Raw genomic sequence first — 16980 nt, 5'->3', positions numbered from 1 at the left:
TTATCAGGAATGCTATGTGCGTGGGTTTGTGAAAGAATTTCGGGGCACAAATGGTCATGTGTTTGATACAGCTGGTCTACAAACAGTCGTGTGTGTGCACTTGACTTTAGTGTGTGCACTTAACTGGCGTCTTTGTTCTACGTCAGTCTTTGGCGTGCGCCACTGCTCTGCCGTGATTTAAACTGAACTCTGAATCAATTCTGATTCTTTTGAGAATCGATTCAGAATTGTTTGAGTATGAATCGCGATGCATCGCTGAAACATTTTTTTCCCCTCACCGCTAGATTTTTTTATGCACTGCTGCCACACAATTGGCTGATTAATCGCATGGATGTTGGTGCCAGATGGGCTGGTTTGAGTATTTCTCTAACTGCTGATCTCCTGTGATTTTCACACACAACCGTCTCTAGAATTTACTCCGAATGGTGCCAAAAACAAAACACATCCAGTGAGCGGCTGTTCTGTGGATGGAGATGCCTTGTTGATGAGAGAGGTCAACAGAGAATGGTCAGACTGGTTTGAACTGACAAAGTCTATGGTAACTCAGATAACCCTTCTGTACAATTGTGGTGTGAAGAATATCATCTCAGAATGCTTTTCTGAGATGCGGGTCGGCACAAGGGGGACCTACACAATATTAGGCATATATATATATATATATATATATTTGTATTTGACTTGCTTATTTTAATTTTGAGCATACACTTTTATCGAGAATTTTAATATTTTCATTTGACTGTGGTGTTAAACTGCATGGCACTGTGAAATACTAGATTCTAGAAGCTGTCCATTTAATCTTAAGTAGCTCATTTAGTGCATCCCAGCTAAGGATACACAGTTGAAGGTGTTGGTGAATATCACATTTTTAAATATGGCATTCTTTGTGTATGTGAAATATTAAGATTTGGACATTTGGTGTGACTTATGAACTACTGTGTAGTCATGGAATTTGAAAGAATTGGCATCTGTCTGTATAAAATAGTTTTAGACAGCATGTCACAATGCAGGACATATCAACTTCCTCCAAAGTTTTTCTCGTGAACTACTATGCATCTCTCTCTCAAAACTGTGACCTGTAACCTCGCACATTAGTTCATCTGGCAGCTTGTTTCAGCAAAAGTTATGACTAGTTTTTGCCATTTTAAATATTATATATTTGAAGCTTGAGTTATGTTCTTTTGTGTAGGTAAATAAACAAACAAAAAATATCTCAACTATTCTTGTGATCACACTTTAGTCACATATGATTTTATTTATTTTTTTTTTTTATGGTTTTTTAGAAGAAATGCAAATTATTTGTTTTAAATAACAGCATGACATGATGTATATGTAATCTTGCATATCCATGGATGTAAAGTACTTGAGTAAAAATACTTAAGTATTATTTTTTGGGATTTGTACATTGGTACTGCAATTTAAACACAATACTTGTACTTTTACTTAATTACATTTTCAAATAACTATAGTACTTTTTACTCCTTACAATTTTATGCAGATTATTGTCTTTCATTTTACTGGACTGTCAACTTACTGCCTTTTCACTGCATCCGACTGAGGGCAGTCATTTCAGTGGAATTTCAGATCTGGTTTGAGCTTTGTATACGTTTAAATATTTAAGCAACTAGACCATATGTGACCGCCTGACTGAATGTGATGTTTTCATCAAAAACTATGAGCACAAAGTGAGAAACACAAACATTTTTGTCCCAAACTTTATTCTAAATAAATCGAGATTAATAAAATATAATTTAATATAAAATATAATTTATTAATCTCGAGATATATATATATATATATATATATATCTTGAGATTAATAAATGATATTAGTTGCATGCAGTAGCCTACCTTTTGAACTCTGTAAATTAAAAAATACGCTTTATAAAGTTGCGCAAACTCGCTCCTGTCCTGCAGGGAGCGGCCACAAGCTGCAGTACACCACGACCGCACGCGCTTCTCACGTCGAAGCGCACGGGGACAAAGCGGACGTGCGCGTGCGCCTCTTTCTTTCTCTTCCGCTGCTCGCAACGCCTCAGCATGGTGAGTGCTCGAGCGACTCCATCACATTAGAAAATATAACTTTTTACCCGCTCTTCACGCGTTGTAGCCGCATTAAAACATCTATGCCCTGTGCTTTAAAGCATAAACAATAACAAAATGTATCTGAAGTTGGTCATTTCAATGTTTTTGTGTGATTATTGTATGTGAATTGAAGAGTCGCCGTTCTGTACGCACGTTGTGCGCGAGGCCCGAGTACACGTACCCCGCACTGGCACGCGTTTTTTATTTGTGCTTATTAAAATTAATAATAAAAAGATGTGTTTAATGCGTGTTGTCTAAAATGTGTTCGCTTTGACTCTGTAGCCGCCCAAGGATAGCAAGCAGAAGAAGGATACGGGCAAGTCCAAAAAGGACAAGGATCCCGTCAACAAATCCGGAGGCAAGGCGAAGAAGAAGGTAAAATAATCAAATTTGCTGACATTTGCAAAAATATTTAAATGGCATTGAAATGCCTGTTGGCCGTGTTTTGAGCCCTGATTCATACAGTGTTATAGTGCAGTTGCATGTAAATAGCCTATGTTGGGATTTAACTTTGGCCTTCCTTGGTTCTGAGCAGAAGTGGTCCAAAGGAAAGGTGAGGGACAAGCTCAACAACCTCGTCCTCTTCGATAAGGCCACTTATGACAAACTGTACAAAGAAGTTCCCAACTACAAGCTTATCACACCCGCTGTGGTATCTGAGAGGCTGAAGATTAGGGGCTCGCTGGCCAGGGCTGCCCTTCAGGAGCTGCTTGGCAAAGGTGATGATCAGATGTTGTGACTAAAAATATGATTATTATAATTAATTTCCATGTTTAGATTATATTCTACTTTATTGTCATTGTGCAATATACAAGTATACAGCCAATGAAATGCAGTTAGCGTCTAACCAGAAGTGCAAATAGCAATATGTGTATGTGTAAGTATATACAATATGGGTTTTTTGAGTGCAAAGTTCTGTAGAGAAGCAGACCAGCTCAATGCAAATGTCTATAATACAGTACAAGGTGTAAATGAAGCATAAACTGAAGGTACATTGGACAGAATGAGGTGTAAATATGTATATGGCCGGTGGCCATAACAGTGCAAGCGGCATCAGGAGGTAGATGTTATGTGCAAAAAAAAAAGTACAGTGGTGTTTAGATTTGACTACCCAATGCCACGTATGGGAATCAAGACTCCTCACAATTGCAGCTCATGTTTTGAGTGGTGTGTAATGCCTAGTTAGGAATTAAAGGTGTTTTTGTGTTATCAGGGCTGATCAAGCTGGTGTCCAAGCACAGAGCTCAGATCATCTACACCAGAAACACCAAGGGCACAGATGAGGCAGCTCCAGAGAAAGAGGCATAACGTGGTGATTATCAACATAAGTGCGTGTATATTATTGAATGTGATGACATATCTCTATTGCGTCTAGCTGTCTCCATCTAATATGATTTTAATTTGTCTTTCAGATTGCACCCTGGCTTGAGTAATGGTCTTTTGTATAGGTAAATAAACAAATAAAAGTATCTTGTGTTTGTGCATTTCTTTATGTACCTTACATTTCAAGTGAGCAGATCTGTGAATGCACTTTTGTGATCAGGTTTGTTTCCTATCAGGTAATTCTTATGGTAAAGTGAATGCCAGTCATTTTCAGTTTATGAATCATGTTATCTGAGTTTTAATCCAGCAGCATTTGCGTAGCTACAGGAATGTTAAACTAGCTATCGCTACACAGCTATCGCACATTAAATACAGCAGAACGTCACTGGGATTTCAAGGAATTAGCTATTTCTTTTAGCAACATCTGAATCCAAACAGTTTTGCTAAATATTCAAATTAGAGGGAATGGTTGATTACTCTTTAAATCATAATGAGAATTACCATCATCGATATTCAGGTAGCGTTAGTGTTTAGTTACAAGTATTGTATATGAAATACAGCTAATCGTAAGCAGAAAGAGACAAGTCTTGCAAGTTATCATTTCACATTATAATAAGGCTTAACGGCAACACAGAACAAGGGGAAACGGTGAGGTAACACCCAGTTTATGAAGAAATTAGGATGGTGGAGACATTACAATTATTAACGGTCTGCTAAATGGAGGATTTGAAATCTGCATCAAGGTCAAATACTAGTGCATCAACAAAGTCTTCAATGGTAGGAGCCTTCTGTAACATTCCTGGAAAAAATAAATGAGTTTCAGTTTGAAGACAAGGTGATAATGTTACAGTTTGAAGTGATTTAAAATGGCATTTCACAAAGACTGACAAATGGGGATTTATTTACCTTGAACCATTAGCATAGGCTCTTTACCACCTCCATGAGCAAGCATCTCTCTACGGTAACGCTCTCCCATCACTCTGCAGCAGAAACTCATATTAATGTCTTGGGCCCTTTTATTAGACTTTACTGGTCCATAGTATTACACAGCCCATAATGCTGAGGTAACCATATACGTTACACGTTTTAAAAGTCTAAAGATTAACATGAAGCTACTGTTAAATAAAATTGTATAAATAGAGAGTTTGAAAATATTTGACAAAAAAAAAAAAGTTTTTAATGATGATTTGTGCAACTAGTGCACTCACTGAGCAATTTATTAGGAAGACCTGTACAGCTACATATTCATGTGATTATCAAATCAGCCAATCATTTGGCAGCAGTGCAATGTATAAAATCCTGCAGATATGGGTCAGGAGTAGGGTTGCAATGGTATGAGATTTTCAGTATGATAACTGTCTCAGAAAATATCACGGTATTACACAATTAATATTATTAGTGAAAACAGAAGGGTTATTTTATTTTTTGAGCAAATACATTATTTGAAACCATTTATTTTATAGAAGTATGTGTTACACTTTTAAGAATGATGTGCGGCCACTCTTGGTACATATGTACTAAAAAAACATGTCTCCCTTTTGAAACAGAATTATAATAAACATGATAGAAATATAATGTAACTATAACATGTTATATAACTAAAGCTTGTTAGTTTACATGTTATCATAGCATGTTAAACTACTAAATGAAAAATAACATCAGCTGTGTGAGCTTTTGAAGTAATGTCCTATGATTATTAATAATTAACATATACTGTAGGTGCACGACAGCGAGGCCAGACTGCTCCTGTCTGTACATTTAACTCGGTGCTTATCAACTGGTTTTGCTTCAGGAAACATTGGAAATCAAGTGTCGACCTGTCATAGATTAAACATAACTTGTATTTAATGTATCCTGTGTTGCATTTCCTTTTATGTTGCATAGTTTTGTTCATGGATTTCCAGTACAAGGACATGCATCAAATGTCATTATTTTTGTTGTTGATGTCAACAACAAAATCTACAGGAAGTTGTCTCTCCCCCTTTTAAAAACATATTTACTTATATGAGACCATTATTATCCCATGTGTTACCTAATATTACATATTTATACATATATTACAAAGAAGGAAAGGCTCTTCATTACCATGGTCACTGTGCCAGTCTTTAATAATATTAATAATAAATTAATGTATTTATGAAAAATAAATACTAGCTGAAACATCTTGAAACTTTAACTACATCTGCCACTGTTGATATAAAATGAGGTCTAATAAATTCTAGCTTTAGATTATTTCATATGAAACTGAAACATTTAGTCAAAATATAACAGTTACTTTTACTCATGCAAAATCCTGAAACAAATTTGTAAAGGTGATGTGCGTAATTATGAATATTTTTAACTATATTGGTAAAGGGGCCACATCGGGCTTTAAGTAGTGCATGGGGGGGCCACATTGTATTACTTTTGAGATACAATGTTCTGCATTGATTTGGTTTTTGTATCTTTTAAGCCAAGAAATAGTCGTGTACTCAATTTTCTGAAATGTATCTGTGACTAGTGAGACTATTCTGCAATTGCTTAAAGTATTATATTGCTCTACAAAGATAGATACTTTTCTATCAGGCAATAAATAAACTGAATAAAGGCAGAGATTATACATTTATTTTGCCATCTCTACTTCCCTGTTCATTTATTATTCAGTTTTAATAATATATATATATATATATATATATATATATATATATATATATATATATATATATTTTTTTTTTTTTAAAACATTACCAGTTTACATGCTAAAAGTGTCATGATGCAGGTCTCCTCGATGGTTTCAACACTCAACTGAATAACACAACTGCATGAATATGATAAATGATTACTGCAAGTTAGATTAACATACAGGTGCGAAGGGACTTCAATGTTTCTATATTGCACAAATAAAAAATACATTTACATATTTGTCTCTGGCATGCTTTTGATCGCCCTCTGTGTGTCAATGATGCCGAGATCTACTTTTATTTATTTAATCACTGAGAAGTGATTACCTGCTAAATTAGTAGCAGCAAACATCACAAGCAGCCTCAAGAATGGACACAGAGTAGCCGTATAACACTCTTCCTTGAGGAGAATATTGCACTACAGATCGCTAAATTTGTTCAAAGGGGAAAGTGAGACGTGCATGGTTGCCAGATTGCACAAAATAAGTATAACATTAGGAGGAATATTTCCAATTTGTGCAAGTATAAATCTCAAACTGGGTGTGTTTCATCTCTTATCTGCATGTTAAATGTTTGTGGAGATGCGTTAGGTCCCAATGCAAGTTAACTGAAATATCCAATGAAAAATAAAAACGATTTTACGATAAATGAGCCGCGGGCCACATGAAACCATGTGGAGGGCCTGATCCAGCACGCGGGCCGTATGTTGCCCATGTCTGCTTTAGCTGTTTGCGAGATTATCATTAAATCTGCCTCGGCAGTCCTAAATAGTCTATCACTTGGGCGGCCGCCGAAATATCCTCAATGGGAGAACCATGGCATTACTGACCCAGTCCGAATAGACCAGTTGAGAAACACTGCTTTAACTCACACACACACTCATGTCAGACCCCCTCGCCTCGCTTCTCTCAGACGTTTTCTCCGCTGCGCGTGCATGCGTGTGTCGCAAGTTGACGAGTCTGACAGGCAGACAAGAAATAAAGGAGATGCGCAAGCGCATGTGAGATTCTCCATATGGTTGCAATTTTTTCTCAATACCGTATATAAGCAAATGTACAATAACCGTCAATTTTCAAAGCATGGTATACCGTGAAACCATCCCTAGTCAGGAGCTTCAGTTAATGTTCACATTAACCATCAGAATGGGGAAAACATTTTATATTGGCTATTTCGACTGTGGCATGATTGTTGGTTTGAGTATTTCTGTAACTGCTAAGCTGGGATTTTCATGCACAAACATTTTATCCAGAATGGTGCCCAAAACAAAAAACATCCAGTGAGCAGCAATTCTGCAGAGAGAAATGCCTTGTTGATGAAATAGGTCAATGGATGAGGTCAAAGAATGGCTAGACTGGTTGGAGCTGACAGAAAGGCTACGGTAACTCCAATAACCACTCTGCACAACATGTCGAACCTTGAGGTGGATGGGCTACAACAGCAGAAGACCACGTTGGGCACTTTATTAGGACCATAGTGTTCCAAACAAAGTGCTAAGTGAGAGTACACGAGAGAAAGATGTCCTCAATAGTACAAACTACACACTTTTTATCCCCCACTGACCTGCTGAAGGGGTCCTTTAGAAAGCACTGCCTCCACACCATGGAGGCCACAGCCCTGGACATGAGGTAGGAATAATACTTAGCACCATAGCCAACCAAGTGACTGAATCTCAGCTGCCAAGCCTACAATATCAAAAAGGCCTTTCATTTCACCATCGTCCATTAAAACTTGCATAAAATCTTGAAAAACCTAAACCCATATCTACTCACAGTGTCAGGAACGTATGGTAACCCGTAAAATTTCTCCTGCATTTCTCTGAGGATGGCAGTGGTTGTTCTATATTGTGGTTTGCCATGATAAACCTGATCCAAAGCTGCATAGTAAATCTACAAAGAGAAGAATTACCCATCTTCAGAGACCAAGCGGCACCCAGATAGAGGGTCAATTATGTCATCACTTATAGAGCAAGATGCTCTGGAATATCTCAACAAAGGTTTACTGGCACAATTACTCCTCCAAGCACAGATTTCATTCATACAAGCAGAATAATTCTCTAACTGAGAGCAGAACTCTTTCTTTAGTACCTGCAATTGAGTGTCAGCAGCACTACAAACCCTCTTAGACTCACACAAACGGGACACAAGTCTCTCTGGGAGGGGCTGTAGGGGACATTTAGCAGGAGAACAGACATAAGTTCAACATGCAGCTTTTCAAAGTTCCTCTAAAGGAGTTTAGAGGTACAGTTGTTTACATACACCATAGCCAAATACATTTAAACTCACAATTAGGAACATTTCATCGTAGAAAACATTCCCTATCTTAGGTCAGTTAGGATCACTATTTTAAGAATGTGAAATGTCAGAATAGTAAAGAGAATGATTTATTTCAGCTTTTATTTCTTTCATCACATTCCCAGTGGGTCAGAAGTTTACAAACACATTGTTAATATTTGGTAGCATTATATTTAAATTGTTTAACTTGGGTCAAACATTTTGGGTAGCCTTCCACAACCACCTCAAAATAAGTTACTGGAATTTTGGCCCATTCCTCCAGACAGAACTGGTGTAACTGAGTCAGGTTTGTAGGCCTCCTTGCTGGCACATGCTTTTTTAGTTCTGCTCACACATTTTCTAACAGATTGAGGTCAGGGCTTTGTGATGGCCACTCCAATAACTTGACTTTGTTGTCCTTAAGCTATTTTGCCACAACTTTGGAGGTGTGCTTGGGGTCATTGTCCTTTTGTAAGACCCATTTGCTTTTAATTTAGCTTTCACTCTATGGCTGATTTCTTGAGATGTTGCTTCAATATATCCACATAAATTTCCTTCCTCATGATGCCATCTATTTTGAGAAGTGCACCAGTCCCTCAGCAAAGCAAAGCACCCCCACAACATGATGCTGCCACCACTATGCTTCATGGTTGGAATGATGTTCTTCGGCTTGCAAGCCTCACTCTTTGTCCTCCAAACATAACGATGGTCATTATGGCCAAAAAGTTACATTTTGGTTTCATCAGACCAGAGGTCTTTGTCCCCATGTGGACTAGCAAACTGTAGTCTGGCTTTTTTATGGTGGTTTTGTAGCATTGGCTTCTTCCTGGCTGAGCAGCCTTTCAAGTTATGTCGATATTTTACTAGTTTTTCTGTGGATATAGATACTTGTCTACCTGTTTCCTCCAGCATCTTAACAGGGTACTTTGCTGTTGTTCTGGGATTGATTTGCACTTTTCGCACCAAACTACGTTAATCTCTAGACAGATTGAGTCTCCTTCCTGAGCGGTATGATGGCTGTGTGGTCCCATGGTGTTTATACTGGCGTACTATTGTTTGTACAGATGAACGTGGTACCTAGGGTATTTTGAAATTGCTCCCAAGGATGAACCAGACTTATGGAGGTCCACAATTTTTTTCTTAGGTCTTTGCTTATTTCTTTTGATTTTCCCATGATGTCAAGCAAAGAGACACTGAGTTTGAAAGTAGGTCTTAAAATACATCCATAGGTACATCTCCAATTCAGTACACCTCCTATAAGAAACAAATTGGCTAATTGTCTAAAGGCTTAACATAATTTTCTGAAATTTTCCAAGCTGATTAAAGGCACAGTTATCTTGTATGTAAACGTCTGTCCCACTAATTGTGTGTAGTCAATTAAAAGTGAAACAATCTGTCTGTAAAAAATTGTTGGAAAATTATTGAGTCATGCACAACGTAGATGTCTTAAACAACTTGCCAAAACTATAGTTTGCTCATATTAAATCTGTGAAGTGGTTAAAAAATTTGTTTTAGTGGTATCAACCTAAGTGTACATAAACTTCTGACTTCAACTGTATGTGTAGCTGTATATACACAGTAAAACAGGTATACACATACTCCTGCGACTCACCTCTCCAGTCTGATAATGTCGAGCAAACTGGCTCACAACTCGATAATCTGAGGCAAAATACTCCATCAGAACAGATGGGACTTCCGCAAAATCTGTAGAGCACCTGGTTCCTTTATAGTAAATAAAAACAATTGTGGTCAAACAGTTTCACCACCTTATTTGTCCTTTCACATATAACAGAATCATTTGTCACAAAGATTATCATTATATTTCAGAGATCCATACTTTAAAAGTCCACCCACGCATTCATGCATTTCATACATGTATCTGATTTACTGTATACAAAATACATGTTTAAACAATTATACAAATGTCAGTTATATTGCTAAATGAATTCTGACCGGTGACATGCTGATACCGTGTCCGTCCTAACATAGAGTGCATGGCATGTCCCATCTCATGGAAGAGGTTCTCCACCATGGAGGGGGTGAGCAGAGATGGTGTTTTGCTGTTGGGTGGAGGTAGACTCAGCATCAGCACCACAACAGGCAGCTGGTAAACACCATCTTCCCTGAGCCGCCCACCACGAATGGTGAAATGACAGTCCTGCAATATGAGAGATGTTCATGTTACCAGCCAATACAACAATCAGGTCGATTAATCAGCTGAAACGTCGCTATGTTGCTCATGTGGCTTTTCGGTTCCAAAGTCTACAAACAGCCTTGTCCATGTATGATTCACATGTTCTGTTTTTAAATCTACTGGATAGATTTTGAGTTAAAATGTGTCAAATAAATAAAGATGTGTCCAACGGAGTCAATGCCATGGTCTAGCAGTTGGCGCATATGCTTTGTCACATTGCTCTGAGCAGCAAGCTTTACCTGGTGAGGTTTATCAGGTCTACGAAATAAATCACAGTAGATGTATCCCAACAGCCCCTCTGTTTCATGGACTACCGCCTGTTCATAGGTGAAGATAACAGTCAACCTTGAAAATGGTCACTCTTAAAAACTGAGCAAAAGAAGATGGAAGAGATAACATTTCTAAAGTTTACCAGTTTTCGAACTTCTTCATTCCACACCTCACCCATCATTGGCTCCTCCGCTTGGAAAGAGATGCCAAGAAGCTGCGTAAAGAGATGGTTGAGTCCCTCCATGCAAGCACCAAGAGAGAAGTATGGACTGTAAACACTGGGATCTACATTAAACCTATAGGAAAATCAGTACATTGGCATATATGAGGATAGTCTGAAGAACTTTTAAAAGATTTGCAGCTTAATATTGCAATATGCGCATTCATTCTGACTTTTCTGTTCGTATGGCTCCACTGAGGTATGCATGATCCCACGGCATTACTTCCTATAAAAAAATAAAATACATATTTTTTTAAATATGTATAATATGTGAAAAAAAAAAAGCAATTTGTCTGCATTTGTAATGCAAAAAAAGCATCCCAGCTCATACACAATGCGTCCCAAATAGCACACTTCTGCACTATTCTACATCATTTTGTAGTGTAAGTAGTATGTTACAGGGATAGCTCACTCAAAAATTTAAATTCTCATCATTTACTCTCATGTCATCCCAGATGTGTATGACTCTTTCTTGCACAGAATACAAATGAAGATTTGTATATATCTCAGCTATGTATGTCCTTACAAACCAAGTAAATGGAGACCAGCTCTTAAAAGCTCCAAAAAGCATGTAAGGACATAAAAGTAAACCATATAACTTCAGTGGTTTAATCCACGTGTTCAGAAGCGATATGATAATGAGTGGTGCTAGTGGTGGTAGCGTAGTTGGCAAATGCACATAACTGGTAATCAGAAGGTCGCTGGTTCGATCCCCACGGCCACCACCATTGTGTCCTTGAGCAAGGCACTTAACTCCAGGTTGCTCTGGGGGAATTGTCGCTGTAATAAGCGCACTGTAAGTTTCTTTGGTTAAAAGCGTCTGCCAAATGCATAAATGTAAATGTAAAGGGCGAACAGGCTTTGTTCGCCTACAAATGATGACGAAATCCAGTGAAATTTATGTTCTGCCACCGTGTTTGGTGATTTTTCTCCTGTTCGCTCACATCTCTGAAATTCTTGACTCAAGAGAACTCGGTTGGTCGAAGAGCATTGATGACTGGTTAAAACAAATCATGAATGTAGTTTAGACATTATATTTTTTATTTACAAACACACATGCCAGTTGAGGAATTGTTACCTTGGTTACTGTCATTAAAATGGATATCTTTGAAGCCCATCGCTCAGAGATTGTGCAGAAGTATACTTTTTTACACGATTTGAAACACAAATTCTACACAAAGACTGTGCAGCCACGACAAATGAGTAGAGAGAGAGATTAGAGTTTTTAAAAGTGGAAGGGGCCGTGACAAGCTTAATAAAGCAATGAAGTGACACAGTGCTAAAATCAGTGGTCCACGGAGGGAAAAACATGCATTATTGGCTTTACTTGTGGCTGGAACAGTACGTTAAACACTGTGACATCACCCTAAACTAACTCATTTTAAAACTACGTCACGCTTAAGTATAAACTTAAAAGTTTAAAGAGGGTGCAACTGTTCGCCCAAGAGAAAAAAGTTAATATCTTCAGATGTTATATGATAGGTGTGGGTGAGAAACAAACCAATATTTAAGGCATTTTTTTACCATAAATACACACTTTCACTTTCAAAACATGAAAGAAAGTGAAAGTGGAGATTTATAGTAAAAAAGGACTTAAATATTGATCTGTTACTCATCCACATCTATCATATAACATCTGAAGATGTGGATTTAAGCACTGGAGTCTTATGGATTACTTTTATGTGGCCTTTATGTGCTTTTTGAAGCTTCAAAGTTGTGGTCACCATTCACTTATTAGGTATTGTATAAACCAACAGAGCTGAGATATTCTTCTAATAACCTTCATTTATGTTCTGCAGAAGAAAGTAAGTCATACACATCTGGGATGGCATGAGGCATTTTTCTTTTTGGATGAAATGCAACAAAAAAAGTGTACTACGAGTACCCGGATGATGGACTTCTTCAACCGAAAAAACTGTGTGGTATATCGGCTCATCAGTTGCGGCTTCCCTTGTGCAGCGGAAGGGGTGGGGTTACCTAGCCCCGATGCTGGACTGACAAAACAACTGTAATTAATGGTAAATAGACCTAAACTAACCGTATCAGCATGTCATATTCACCCCACACTGTGTGAATTTGGACATGATTTGAAATACAAGTGTTGAACTGAGTTGTCTAAGGTGCTAAAGCTAGCAGCAACACATCTTGTACATTTGAAATGTCACTTCCGACAGCTGAAACACAGTGAGTGCTTCAACATACTAAAAAAAAGTTTGTATTTAATTTGTGACAAATATACTACATAGTGTATATTGTAAGTGCATAGTGCAGCATTTGGGACACAGCTATTGTGTTCTCACAACAAATCCAAAGCAAAAATACATTTTTACATGATTTGTTGAGTGTGTTTTCTTTTTCATTTCTCTCATCATCTTGAAATCCTTTGACGTTCTGTTTTATAACATAAAAGAGAGTAAAGTTTATTACACATTAACGATTTTCAAACATCAAGTGTGTAAAAGTGTGTGCAACACACCTGTCAGAAAGTTTTTCTGTAAGCAGCTTCAAAAACTTCATCACAGTTTCTGAAAAACAAACCCGGTGTTTGCAAATTGTTACCGCGGCTTCATTATTTGCAGCGGTTTTTAGTCAAGCGGATTTTGCTTTGATTTTACACTTATTTACCTGGAGTTTTAGCCATTGTTCCTTTCAAAGCCCTGTGTGCAAACGACTCATAGCCCACTAATGTTGCCAGCTCATGTCTACAGGCCAAAAGCTCATCCAGACAAAGCAAAAGACTATTGCTGGGATACAGAAAGATTTTATATGCAGCTTCCCGTACCTACCAGAGGGAAGAAAGGATGACTGCTTACCAAACATGCAAAAAATAAGCTAGCTTACAGACACAGACTAGAGCATGTCACACTATGAAGAAACATGAAAGTCACGTAACTACTTTGTCAAGGATAAGGAACAGGCCTAGTACACTCAAAAATAAACATTCTGTCATTATTTACTGACCCTCATGTCATCTTTTTTCATCCAATGAAAGTGAATGGTGACTAATATCTAATTTTGTGTTGCAAGAAAGGGGTTTAGAACGAGGATGAGTAAATGATGACAGAATTTTCATTCTTGGGTGAACTATCCCTTAAGCTCAAGCAACAAAGGAATCATTCTTTCACACGCACCAGCTCATTCGGAGAGTCCGCATGCAGCCCACCGATCTGAACGCAGTTCCCGTCTATGGAGAAACAGTGGCGGATGTGTTCTGGTAGAACCTGCTTCTCTATGGCATTTGGGAGCTGAGAACCACTTAGAAACTCATGGTAGAGATCCAGGAGCTTCACGTTCAGAGCGACAACCTTTTTTCTCTGAGATAAATCATACAGAAAGATATACAAAAGTCAGTGTAATCACATTTGGGTTGTATTGTGCAGAAACAGAACAAGGCTTCCAGGACTGTTCTTACAAACCTTCGATTCATCCAGATGTATCCCACTGATCTCAAAATCAAACATGAAGAGCTCTGCGACTCTCCTAAACAGGCAACAGAACCACATAAACATAGCTAAGGTGAGTCCACATTCATTCTGTTGTTTGGTTTAGGAATACATCTGCTTCTGTTTATCTTCTCTATAGCTTTGTGAGGTGTAATTAATGCACTTTATAATCATTTTAGTGAGGGTTCAATTAGTTGTCAAAATGTATTTTGCAATTGGTGCAGAGGTCCAAACATGGGAATTCTGCTTGCCTCGTGTCTGGGTCCAGCGCGGGTAAAACAGCTTCATTCTCCAGCAAATTCTTCAAGCTCTGACACAAATCAACATTTGTATTGAGCCTTTTACAAAACACACACACACACACACACACACACACACACACACACGTATAAAAAACACAAATGTCATTATACTGTACAAACAAAATGTCATGTTACACTACTTTATAAAAGGACAGTTCACCCCAAAATTTAAATTCTGTCATCATTTACATAATATCATGTAATTTAAAACCTGTATGACTTTCTTTCTTCCAGTAAACAGAAAGAGAGATGTTAGGCAGAGAAAGGGAGATGTCACCTTTCACTTCTTTGCATTTTTTTTACAATGAAAGTCAATGGTGACTGAAGTCCTTAAAGGAATAGTTCACCCACAAATGAAAATTCTCTCATCATTTACTCACCATCATGCCATCCCAGATGTGTATGACTGTCTCTCTTAAGATTATTAGAAGAATATCTCAGCTCTTTAGGTCCATTCAGTCCAAATGAATGGTGACCAAAACTTTAAAGCTCTAAAAAGCACATGAAGGCAGCATAAAACTAATCCATAAGACTTCAGTGGTTAAATCCATATCTTCAGAAGCGATATGGTAGGTGTGGGTGAGAAAAATATCAATATTTTAATCCTTTTTACAATAAATCTCCACTTTCACTTCCACATTCTTCTTCTGTTTTTGTTGATTTGCATTCTTTGTGTATATTGCCACCAACTGGGTAGGGAGAATTTATAGTAAAAAAGGACTTTAATACTGATCTCTTTCTCACACACACCTATCATATCGCTTTAGAAGGCATGGATTAAAGCACTAGAGTCTTACAGATTACTTTTATACTACCTTAATGTGCTTTTTGGAGCTTCAAAGTTCTGGTCACCATTCACATGCATTAAATAGGCCGACAGAGCTGAAATGTTCTTCTAAAAATCTTTGTTTATGTTCAGCAGAAGAAAGAAAGTCATACATATGGGATAGCATGAGAGTGAGTAAATGATGAGAGAATTTTCATTTTTGGGTGAACTATCCCTAACATTCTGCCTAACGTCTCCATTTTTGTTCCATGGAAGAAACAATATCATACAGGTTTGGAACAACTGACAGAATGTTCATGTTTGAGTGGACTAAAAATGTAAGACAATAAGACACATACTTCTCTACAACAGTTCCAATATCAATGCAGGTCCTTTCTGCGGCTGCACGGAAAGAAGCATCTGGGTGAGCTACTTTGATGAAATCAGCCTGTGACAAAAATCAACTTTTGTATGTATCATAAAAACATAATTACGTTTGTGTGTACACTTAAAAATGTCTATAAACACTACTTTTTACCAGGTCTGCCACTTTGCACAAACTGTCAGATAGCTGGTCAAACGTTTCCACGGTGATGGCACCAGGAGGATGTGTGCAGGCCCTTTCGACCAGTAACTCAGCTTCCCTGAGAGACTTCTGCTGAGCCACCTGGAAACCAGCAGGACTGCTAAGCTCTGGTACTCCAAACAGACCCTAAAAACAAAGGAAGAAAGAAGTATCTTCATTGCATGCAGGTAACTGGAAAGACTTTGCCATGCAAATGTGTTAATTTGTCATGCCATATCGCACATAAAAAGAACTGAATTGTGAGACAGACAGAAAGATAGACAGGCAGATAGAAAGACAGACAAACAGACATTTTTAAAAAAGACAGACAGAAGTCTCACCACATTTTTCTGCAAATAATCAATATATATTCAAAAAAATATAGATAGTCAGATCGGATAGAAATTGCTCCATTATTCTCTTCTATTACTTTAAGACAGACAGACGATCGATCGACAGAAGTCTCACCACATTTTTCTGCAAATAGTCAACTCGTCGGTGTTGGACATTAAACGCAGCTCCAACAGCAGACCATGTATTGACGCGTCTGCAGAGCGCGAGTGAACGCTGCAAGATCAGCCGCGTGCAGCGCATCACTGAATATTACACACAATACTCAACATTACACAACAACATCAGTCCCTGAGAAAGGAAATTGAGAAACAGCCAGACTGGCTCTTATGAAGTGTTATGCAAACATTTATAATCTTAATAAAAGTTTCCCAGAGCGTAATGCTGCGGAGATCAGCGGTAGATTATACGTCACATGTGAAACATTGCCGAGGGTTTAGCTTTTCTTAGCACAGTTAGCTTTCACCGCAGCACTTTCCATAAACAACAATGAAAACATGAAACGTTTAATCAGTAAGGTACGATCTAGAAATTA

The 16980-nt window shown here is 37.9% G+C and overlaps 2 protein-coding genes across 2 annotated transcripts; one reads left to right on the top strand and one right to left on the bottom strand.

Annotated features, from left to right (window-relative positions):
• The first annotated feature begins 1968 nt into the window (after positions 1 to 1968).
• LOC127635673 (40S ribosomal protein S25) lies at positions 1969 to 3550 on the top strand. Its single transcript, XM_052115861.1, has 5 exons — positions 1969 to 2039; positions 2364 to 2456; positions 2617 to 2800; positions 3295 to 3409; positions 3494 to 3550. Exons 1-4 carry the CDS (start codon positions 2037 to 2039, stop codon positions 3387 to 3389), a joined length of 375 nt encoding a protein of 124 aa, XP_051971821.1. The 5' UTR covers positions 1969 to 2036; the 3' UTR covers positions 3390 to 3409; positions 3494 to 3550.
• A 30-nt stretch (positions 3551 to 3580) lies between these two features.
• Positions 3581 to 16867, bottom strand: LOC127635652 (mitochondrial intermediate peptidase-like). Its single transcript, XM_052115837.1, has 19 exons — positions 16563 to 16867; positions 16068 to 16241; positions 15889 to 15977; positions 14713 to 14799; positions 14435 to 14498; positions 14150 to 14332; positions 13644 to 13800; positions 13495 to 13543; positions 13349 to 13409; positions 11192 to 11244; positions 10941 to 11094; positions 10768 to 10845; positions 10288 to 10492; positions 9947 to 10056; positions 8149 to 8223; positions 7834 to 7950; positions 7625 to 7746; positions 4311 to 4384; positions 3581 to 4203 (listed from the first exon to the last, which is right to left on the bottom strand). The coding sequence occupies exons 1-19, from the start codon at positions 16686 to 16688 to the stop codon at positions 4118 to 4120; spliced, it is 2064 nt and encodes a 687-aa protein (XP_051971797.1). The 5' UTR covers positions 16689 to 16867; the 3' UTR covers positions 3581 to 4117.
• Between the last annotated feature and the right edge of the window lie 113 nt (positions 16868 to 16980).

This window comes from Xyrauchen texanus, chromosome 43 (assembly GCF_025860055.1).
Source record: "Xyrauchen texanus isolate HMW12.3.18 chromosome 43, RBS_HiC_50CHRs, whole genome shotgun sequence".
Lineage (NCBI taxonomy): Eukaryota > Metazoa > Chordata > Actinopteri > Cypriniformes > Catostomidae > Xyrauchen > Xyrauchen texanus.
Note: the sequence above shows the minus strand (reverse complement) of the source record. Positions and strands in the feature narration are given on the sequence as shown.